Below are 10,557 nucleotides of genomic sequence, written 5' to 3'. Positions count from 1 at the left end.
CCAGGGAGATAACTTTGCTCTGGGCCACGGGAGATGACATCATGACGGATGGCGATGAAGATGTGGGCGCAGAGGGCAGGAAATGTTATCTCCCACAATGGCACCGAGGGGACGGAGACGTACACATAAACACTTGTGGAACACACTGACGCTCCTTGATACTCTACTCCAGTGGAGTTGAACAGTTGTCACTCGCCACTGAACACACCCACACACACACACACCCACACACACACACACACACACACACACACACACACACACACACACACACATACACACACACACACAAACAGGAACACACACAAAACTCTGACATGCCTGGGTCTAGGAGGTGGCTGTCATTTAAAAGTCAAAACCAGACAGTCACCATCCCGGTCACTGTGTGTGACTGTTCTGCTTCTGCCATTTTCTACCGCGCCGAGAAGTTGTGGGAACTACACAGAGTTAAGCGACCTCAGCCGACCTCAGCGAGGACTCCAGCTCATGCGGCGGGTTTGTACAGCATGCAACAGCACCATACATATTGCATGAATTCTGTTCGAGGCGTATTTGCATTCACAATAACAGCACACAACACTCGGAAGATAACAGTTATAGAGAAACCTGAGCTGGATTCATGTTTAATTCAATGTCAAACACAGGCACGGCCGAGGCTTTCAGACATTCAAATAAAAAAAACAAACACTTTTTAAGGGGTTCGAATATGCTGATTGTTGAGAGTCATGTACTTGCTGACTTTTGCTGATGGTGTATTAGAACCTAAGAAATCTAAATATCTGTTAATGACTTAAAACATTTCATCGCTTTCCAATGCAAACTATGTTCCTCTGTATTTTGTGAATGCTCTGCTGCGGGTCATGACCCCGTGTCTTAAACTTACATTTATAAATCGACATTATGGATTATTCATGGTTTTCATTAAAGAGAGACGGTATATGACTGCGGTCTCCACAGCTTAGAAATTAAGAAGAGCGTGACGAAATGACTTGTTAACAACCGATAAAGTCACCAAATATTGATCAGTCTTGGTCTCGAGATTACTTCGTCGTGGACTCGACCCCGGTTCTACTCGGTCTTGACAAAGAGGACTCTGGACCAGTCAACACCATGACTAGAGAGATATGACTGTATCAAATAATTGTTTGATACCTTCTGCTCTTAATTATGATTTATAGAACACAGGACAAGAGTCACCTAGAAAACCTAATGCATGCACAAAAAATGGTTTGTTTTTCGGTGGATGGTAAAACATGGAAAAAGGAGTACTAGAGTTAATTTCAGCTCCTTAAGGTTTGTGTGTGTTTGTCGCTCATAGAAAACAGTAAGTAAGTAAAAGTCCCACACATAGAATTCACCTTAAGTAGGATTTTTCATTATTTTACACACATACACATATATGTACAGTATATGTACAGTATAATAGAGCCCAACCATTACATGATTTCTGGGGCAAACACCAGTGCTGATATTAGGGATATCAGCTGATATACACACATTTTTTTTTTGCAATTGTCCCTTAAATGTGGTTATCTCACACATGAGACAAAGATATGCAACAGAGGCAGGATACTTTACAGTTTAACAATAAAATCATATCAGTGCACTGAAACAGTAAAATTCACTGGAAATCTAAGAATTATAAATCACTCCCAGCTCCTTCTATTGCGTCCTGCTGTGTAAAACCAAAAAGGTTCATATCATATCATTTGCAGGTTGCACTTTTCATTGTGTGTCATGCAGTGTGGGACAGACTGGTCTTAATCTGATGTCGGTCTCAATTCACTCTGGTCTTGGTCATGACTTGGTCTTGCTTTAGGTGGGCTCGACTACAACACTGCCAAATGTTAACCCCTTGTAGTGCCTAATTAGAGAGGGAAATCAAACCTTTGTCTGTATTACATATTGATGGCGTGGATCCAAACAGGAAATATAAGGAGGGAGGGAGAGATACGACTTCTGCATCTAACAAGTCCCTGTCTGCAATCGACCTGGGTTATATGGCTCGCATCTTAACCAGTGGGCAATCCGGATGCCCCCTGGCACCACTTTCAAGTCATCAAGTCATCACAATAATTCACAGAGATCAAGAGATCAGACTTAAGCAAACTCACGCAAAGCCTCCTGGAGTGCAATATTGACTGCAGACCAGTTTCTCGAACTCTTGCTTACTAATCACTGCTTGCTTTGAATTCTCCCAAAGCTCAAAGCTTTTATCCCGTCCACTAATTGACAGTGAGGACAGCTCGTGCACTGACATCATGCAATAGTTATTGGTAATGAAAGCAAAACTGGGTGCGTGATGTGTAATGATGCACGCGGCTTCACAACTTTTCGCTAATCTTTTCGTGCCTGGTGCGGTTTCTTGCAGCCTGACACCGACTATTCTTTGTGATTTTTTTCCCTTCAATTTTTTGCGAAATGAATCAAATCTGAGATACTTCTGGATTTTTTTCTATAGCAAAACTATATTAGGATCAGAACAACATACGGCAATTTTGCAACTTTTCAGACAAAAGTTGCAGCTTGAATTTCAAAGTCTGACTGAACATAAGGATATATAATAAAGCTGTCCCTCTGCACAGGATTTCTGTGCCCCATGATGTGTCGCGTCCTGAATGTCCTGCTGGCTTTGCTGAGTCGCTTCCTGTTCGTGGTCCACGGCGTGGTGACAGTGTGGCGTGTGGTGGCCGTCAAAGAGGAGCCTCTCTACTGGCTGCTGCTGACGGGCGTGGCTCTGCTGGGCGTGGAGATGGCCGTCACTCTGAAGTGCACCCGGAACGCTGAGTGGAAATGGTAGCGTTTGGGTTACACGCGCAGAACATAAACGACTGACGTGGTTTTGCAATGCACATAATATGAGTTTAGACATCAGGATTTGGCCAAAAATTTTATTACATTTTTGTATTCATTTCTTTTATATTCTGGTGCAAAGACATGCAAAAATGTAGTCCATGCATTTGTTACTTCTAGGCTGCATTACTCCAGTTCATTAAGTGTCAATAAGAAATCATCACAATTTTGTTTTCCAAAAGAAGTGATACTGATAGTCGTACTTGTACGGAGGCAGTTGTTGTATGTATGAACACACTGGGCCCTATCTTAACGATCTGAAACGCAAGTATCAAACGCAAAGCGCAAGTAGATTTGTGGGCGGATCTCAGGCGCTGTTGCTATTATGCCGGCGGGATAAATGACTCTTGCGCCCAGCGCAAATCTAAAATGGGTTGCTCTGAAGTAGCTACATTATTCATAGGTGTGGTTTGGGCGTAACGTATGTATGTATGTATGGGGATGGTAGAAATCTATCCAAATTAGCTTTGGTTAAACGGGTGTGTGAGGAAATTGCCACAATTGTTTCTAAGGCTGGCATCCCCAGGACATTGCACCGGGCCTCGGGAGCAGTGCGCACGGGCCGAGCAGTGTGCAACGGCCAGCTGAGGAGGGAGCAGCGCAAACACCAAGGTGCAGAGGATACAGACCCACTACACGCCGTGGCAGCATTGTCAGACCGGACCGCACTGTCCGGGATGCGGCAAGGTATTAATGCACGTCTTGACCGGGTGGCGATGTTGCTGCGGCCTCTCAGGCGCATTGCCTCAAGTCTCCAAACGCACCACCTGCTCCTGTTGTGCCCCTTCCTCCTTCTCCCCCAACTCCATCTCTGTCCACCCGCTCCACTAGGAGCTCCCTAGTGGAGCTCCTAGACGGCCATCACTCCCGGACCCTCACGGCTACGGCGGGCGCGTCGCATATCAGAGGGAAAAAGAATTAGTTCTTCTGTTTAAATCTTTTCAACTTTTTTTTTCATGGTTGCAAAAACGGGAGCTGCTTCCTTGTAGATGAGAGAAGCAAAGTGTATGCACGTTAAGCACACACTACATTATGGCCAAGCATGCGCCCTTAAAATAGCATCTGAATAAGCGCCACTGACTTTAGACTAGGTTTTTCCTGGTCTGTGGCGGAAGTGTTTTCTGAAACGGCAAAATAGCACCAGTGAACGTTTGCGCTGGAACACGCCTCCTCTTTTCGCTGAACCGCCCCCGGAGCGCAAAGTCATTCCCTAATTTAAGGACGTGCGTCTGCGAAGGGAAAATTCCAATGTGCGCCGAATGCAAAATAGGAATTACACAAGCGCCAGTGTACAAAGTCAATTGCGCTGAGTGCAAGACAGAGCCCACTAACTGTTCAGTGGCAGTAGAATTGTTATGATGGATAGCTCAGCTAAACCAGGCTACAAGTCTGCTAGCAGCTTTGTGAGGCTGCATTTAGGCACATAGGCTTATACTGCCAAACAGTCAGGCCAAGCGGTGAAAGACACTTGAGGAAAGAAAGAGTTGCACCGAAAAAAAGAAAGAAGTTAGCTGTGACAGCGCTTAGCGCAGCTTTAAAGACACAGTATTCTGTTCCACTCCGTCCACCCAATTACGCACTGCTAATCTCTAATCTACACAATAGATATAGGACCCATAGATGACGACCATTTTGTCAGATGAGAAATGCTCGCCTTGTGCATACACCAAAAAAAGGTTTACTTCCTGGTTCAGCAGCTAACCAAATATGTCAAGTGGGTCGATTGTTTCCTCTCCTATAAAACTTAAAATGGATCAAATAACCATAATAGTAAGAGCCACAATTGAGCTTGTCTGCAATTCAATATTTTACAGACCTCTCTTTTGTAATGGTAGTGTGGCGGGAAAATGCTTTTTCCCTGCAATACCTCAGAAGCCCACGGGGTAAAAATTGGACTCGAGGTTTAGCAGCGCCACCATATCCAGGTCTAAAAAAAAAAATCCATGTATGCAACTATGTTGTGCGTCTTTGTTAGACCATCTTGCAAAGGTCCGCAACTACAGTGTCAATTTCCTGCAACTTCATCATCGAAAGAAACCTATCTCGATGTGTTCATTGTTTGAGCTTTGAAAGGCTCAACAACAGCGCTGAACTCAATAATTCAACGAGCATGAAAAGGCTCCCTCTGATTTAGTAATAATTAACAAATATGTGCCAACGTGTGAGCTAAATTCACAGGTACATACCGCCTGCTCGCCTGCAGCTTTTCCTCTTTAGATAGCACCTGGATTGAGGTGTTGTGCCCAGAACGTGTGACCCTGTTTCGTGCGGGGAGTAAATAACTTCTGAACTTGTAACTGTGTGAACACTTTACAGCCCATCTGCCCGGGGCAGTGAGCGGCAGCCTGTATGAGGCCTGTAATATTCTCTGCCACTAAATTCTCTGTTATCCTCTGCAGCTCCCCTCTCTCCTTCACGTTCCATCAAAAACAAATCTTTCCCTCCGCTGTGTTATTGCTGTCTTTCCACCGAGCCTGCTATCACGTCTCTGTCACACTCCCTTTTCATCCGGTCGCGGGGAAAATGTCTCCCGCTCACTCGAGTCATTTCTGACCAGCTAGTTTGCATTTTGCACCTTTTCTCTTCACAGGCGTTTCGCTTGAGTAAACATAAACTGAAACTAACTTCCAAAGGGATATAAGCACTTATTGTCACACCTCATTCAACGCGAAGCCGCATCCCATTCAGAGGCTGTAGTTCTCCTTGGCACACAACGCAGCCAACATCCTCAGACGCGAGCTTTCTTCAGGCCTCTCTCTTTCTCGCTGAGTCTTACTTTGAAGTTTTTCTCCTCGTGGAGAAAGCTTTGCACTGTCAAGTGGGATTTGCATATATGATGAGAATAATTGCCTGTCTGAAATTCGATGCTACTTTTGGGAGGAAAAAAAAAAAAGTGGGGTGGGGGACTGTTTCTTCTTCTTTAGCGGGTGGCAAAGGAACAAAAAGAGCGTGTCACTAAAAATAACCTACCCCCACCTTTCCCACCCTCCCTCCTCGCCCTCCCTCTCCTTTGGAGGTCCTCTTTTAGGTTCTCCCCCATGGTTTTCCTCTACCTCAGTACTGTCATCCCGTCCATTTGGTTTCTGGAGCTGAGCCTGCTGCAGTCCAAGCTACCTGTCAACAATTCCTCGGGCCCCGGGCTTCGTTTGCTGGCTCATATCCCGATCACAGCGGTAGGCGTCCCGCCACACAACTGCCCTCCACGCTGCCACATTAAAGCAACACCTGATACCAGATAAGATTTAAATTGAGCAAAGGAGGGGCGGATAAACTATTAGTTGCAGGAAATGTGTTAAAGACACATTGAGATGAAGTCCAGATAGGCTCCTGCTTGAAAAACTCTCAGATCTCTCCCCTTTTGGGGTGGTTTTAGTGCAGAATCTTTCATGTAGGATTTGGGAGCTTTTTTGCCCCTTGGCTGTGCTCGAGGCTGGGTGGCAGCTTTTGAAAGCGTGAAGACGTAGTGTTTCGGGACCGTTGTGAAGTGTCAGCGGGTGCTTTCAGGATAAACTCAATGAACCCCGACGCAATGAGCTTACTAGCATTATATCGAGAATAGAGAGGAGGTGCCTAGTTTCAATTTATTTCTTTCATTATGCCTTTGACTTTTCGTAAATGTCATTGTTGTACTGTTTATTTAAGATTTGAATAATTTAAATATCAGGGAAAGCCAGCGAGGATCCCAAGGAAATGATCTGCTTTATACCAAAAGCTGTGAGAAATTTTTAAGGAGCTAATATGCTTTTTAGATGTTTTCCTTACCTTACCTTTGTGTTATTTATGTTATTGTGCATGAAAAGATCTTGAAGCTTAAAAAGGTCAAAGTCCACACCAACAGAAGCTCCCCTCTCCTGCAGAAAACACTGCGCCTGAAACGCCTCGCCAGTAGTCCCGCCTTTAACTTTGTGACTTTGTGATGTCACTATGTCAAAATGTCACACATCTGCACGATTTATGCCCAGCAGCTATTCTGGCATGTAAAAATTGATTTAGCGCAGCTGCTCTGTTGTTGTTAATGGTGCTGGCTCAGCCGTCTTAGAGCTGACCAATCAGAGCAGACTGGGTATAAAGAAGGGGGCCTTAAAGAGACGACAAAAGCAATAACAGGTTAAAACAAGCAGCAATTACAGTTAGTTTGAGAAAAGCAAGCAGAGAGAAAAAACAATAAAAGATAATAGAAAATTATGATAAAATTACAATAAAATAGAAATAATGAGCACTAAAGCATTTAAACCTTTTTTTCTAATAGTAGAAGAAAATGAGCATAATGTGTCTCCTCTACATGCTGACGGTGCTGTTTCCTTCACCCAGGGCATCGCTAAGCTTGAACCAGAGAACTGGGTGGCTGGCCTGGAGCAGACCATGCTCATTGTATTGGTTCTGGGTCGCTGGCTGATGCCCAAGGGGGACATGTCTCGTGACCAGCTCTCCCAGCTCCTCATGGTCTACGTTGGGCTGGGCGCCGACATCCTGGACATCTTCGAGACCTTCAAGGAGCCCAAGGTCAAGTCCAACCAGGTGATTGTCATCATCGGATTGGCCCTCTTCTCCTGGGCGCTCATGCAGTTTCCTCTGGTGCTCACCCAGACTCAACCCCCGAAGGATGTGCCTCCGACAAGGAGCGTGGATGGGGTCTCCTGCTGCCCCGGTGCTCCATCAGCGTTCTCCACCTGCTGCTCCAGCGAGGTGTGGAGCCTGCTGCTCACGGTGGGACTTCAAGATGGTCCGTTCCTGCTTTACCGGCTCTACCTGATGGTCCAAGAGCAGGTTCTCAACCAGCTGATGATCTTCTTCACTTGCAAAAACATCCTCATCGTCCTCTTGGACCTTTATCGAATTTTCGTGGTGCAGTGCGAGCGGCAGGTAGGGGGGTTGGGGTTGGAGGGGTTAGAGGGTTGGGCTGCTTCGGTGCTGCAGTGTCAAACCAAGAGGGAGGAGGAGGTGGAGGAGGTGGAGGAGGAACATGGCGGAGAGCAGAACCCTCAGACAGCAAGCAGCTCTGGGAGGGAGGAAGATCAGAGAGATGTCCAGGTATAGAAAGGCTTAAAATGCCGTGAGGCATGACTTCTGCCCTCGGGAGGGGGGAATGGCTCTCACACGCCAAGAGAAAAGTCGAACCTATCAGCCATCTCTTGCATCTCGGCCTCGCTCAGAGACAGTCTCGGCTCTCTGGAGGTTCAGTGACTAGAAATAGACCACAGCAGAGGAAAATACGTCCCCACTGAAAAGATAGGAGATGAATTTATGCAATTCCCTTTGATAAAACCTTTCAAAAAAAAAAAACCAAAGTGGTGGTTTTCGGTCAGGGGAGGTTTCTCCGCTGAGAATCAGCTCAACAAGTTCGCCTGTCAATCTCCTCAATATATGGTGCAATTAACAAGACAACACCGCCTTGCGCTTTCTAGTACAATACATTTGTTTTAATTAGCAGCAGCAGCAGCAGCCTGCGATGATATGATTTCATTATGTTGCGCTTATGCATTTTTAATAAAAAGATGATGACGGCTTTGACACGGGGACAAGATTTTATGAATTGAACGAATAATTATGGCAGTGGAAGGTGGTGATAACATGTCTTTCTTAATTAATAAACCTTTCCTAATAAAGATGCTTCAGAAAAACAGTGCAGCTCTTCTCCTTTCCATTCTTTACTTCCATCACCATGAGATGGCAGTGTTGCCAAGTCAACCAGAGCAGTGTTTACTTGACTGGAACATACATGGCAGTTACATGGGAGGAAGAAAAAAACCCCCCAAAAAACCCAGTGAGAGAGCCTCACAGTGGCACAGTTGCAGGGATGAACTCCAGCATTTGTCGAATTGTGGAATGAAAGTCTCCTCCGTGAGTCTCGTTGTAAGACCGTGAGGAAGAAGGAAGGCATGTGATCACTTCATTTTTAAAGATGTCACCTTCAGGCGGCGGCCATGTAACGGAGAGTCTGATGTAGTCGATCGAGAGACATCTCATAAAGTATAGCAAGTAGGAGGAGAGAGCGAGGAGGCTTGCTTCGTTTTTCAAAGTTCATTTTCCTCTCGAGCACAATCAGCCCGCAGAAGCCTCTTTGAGAGCTCGGTGCATTTTTTATTACGTCTGAAAAAGCACACTCGTGATTATGTGGGAGTTGTTCAAGTTCGACATGATTTGCTCTCACTTTCTCTCCTTTGAGAGGGATGGAAGGTGCTTCTGAGATATTCCTCCACAGCCCATAAAAGCCGGAGAGCCTTTTGAGAGGCTACAAGGACGGTGAAATGTTTGAGCTGAAGCTCGGGGTCTCAAGGTTTTCGAGCCACTTCACGGTGGAGACAAACAGCCGCAGAACAATCACCCCCCCCCCCCTCCACCTACCTACCCATCCCTCGGTCCAGACAATACCTCTCCTGTCAAACGGGCGCTGGGATGTAGTCCGCCTGCATTCACGGATGACCCTCTCATGCTGTGTTGGGCAGACTGGGAATGAAGAGGACTGCCGGTGGCGGCAAGTGGCAATTCAATCAGAGGCCGCTGTATCTGTGTCCATCAAATTGCTGCACTTGGCCTGGCCTGCAAGATGAAGACAGGAGGCGAGGCTCTGAATGAAAGGAGGAGGGGGGGGGGGGGCTCTTTGTTTTCAATGAGCTCTCAATGAAAGACAGGCAGAAACATAAAGAGCCGGAGAGCAGAGAAAGAGAGCATTTGTGTGTTTCCCTCCCTCTGTTTTATGTGCTTGATTAAAAAAGAAATAATGCATAGAATATGAGCGGGACTTCCCTAAATCGACGACTGTAGGCCGCCTCCAGAGGATTTGCTGGAGAGCACAACTTTGTTTCCTCCGTTTCATCCTTGTGGCGGCACTTTGGTCTGAATTATTGATGGTGGAGCCTACTTTTTAAAAAGAAAGAAGAGAAAAATTAATGGAGGGTCCCCATCGAGATGTTCATTCTTCCAGCAGCTTAACGCCGCCTGTGCTCCTAGAGTGCCCGATAATGCCCAATTCACAAAGTCACCGCCGAGCGACACCACGCAGAGCCGGCGCGAGGGGGCCCCAGCTTCTCCCGAGCACCTGAGTTTTTTGGTGGCGGATCCCCGTATTCGTGCGACAGCGCGATGTGGGCAACACAATAGGGTGATGAAAGAGCGGCTTGCTTGTGAAGAGAGTCCTTCTCCTCTTCAGATTAACTGCATGCTTTAACGAGATTGTGTGGGCATGTGGGAGGATGGGGATGTCAGCTGATCCACGGGCTGCCCTACATAGATAGAGAGAAGGGAAGAGAGCGTGGAATCTCGAAGCCTGCAACTCCAGAGCACATGGATGTACCCTCAGTCACAAGCCCCTTGAAAAATATATCTGTTCGCTCGGAGAAGAGCGGCGCTGCCTTCAGGTGCTCCCACCCGACCGGTTTCACTTAAGCCTGACAGAAAGCAAAGCGCCTAGATGTAAAATAAAGTCTCACTAAATATAATGAAAGTGTTTATGTGATCATGTTTCTGAGGACAAAGTGGAACGACTGATCACTGACAACATATCATTTCCTTGGAGTGATGAGTCATACTGGACGCACTCAAACAACAGCTCTTACATTTTTAGCTACAGTTTTGGTGTTCAGGCGGATTGATTGCTGCTCGCTTAAGCTTTGATAAAAAAACTCAGACTCATGCTTCACACCCTGCCACAAACGTGGAAATCACAGATGCAACCTGTTGCGCATTCAAGTGCGGAGTGCAGTA

The 10,557-nt window shown here is 46.2% G+C and overlaps 1 protein-coding gene across 2 annotated transcripts; it reads left to right on the top strand.

Annotated features, from left to right (window-relative positions):
- Positions 1-362: 362 nt before the first annotated feature.
- On the top strand, positions 363-8,476 carry LOC115584578 (transmembrane protein 26). 2 transcript variants are annotated; one of them, XM_030422104.1, is made up of 4 exons: positions 363-495; positions 2,586-2,796; positions 5,882-6,026; positions 7,165-8,476. In XM_030422104.1, exons 2-4 carry the CDS (start codon positions 2,600-2,602, stop codon positions 7,888-7,890), a joined length of 1,068 nt encoding a protein of 355 aa, XP_030277964.1. In that variant the 5' UTR covers positions 363-495; positions 2,586-2,599; the 3' UTR covers positions 7,891-8,476. The 2 variants fall into 2 exon arrangements, with proteins under 2 accessions (XP_030277964.1, XP_030277965.1); XM_030422105.1 differs by lacking the exon at positions 2,586-2,796.
- The last annotated feature ends 2,081 nt before the right edge of the window (positions 8,477-10,557 follow it).

The sequence above is a fragment of the Sparus aurata genome, chromosome 7 (genome assembly GCF_900880675.1).
Source record: "Sparus aurata chromosome 7, fSpaAur1.1, whole genome shotgun sequence".
Classification (NCBI taxonomy): domain Eukaryota; kingdom Metazoa; phylum Chordata; class Actinopteri; order Spariformes; family Sparidae; genus Sparus; species Sparus aurata.
The sequence above is the reverse complement of the archived record's forward strand: the minus strand, read 5'-3'. Positions and strand labels throughout refer to the sequence as shown.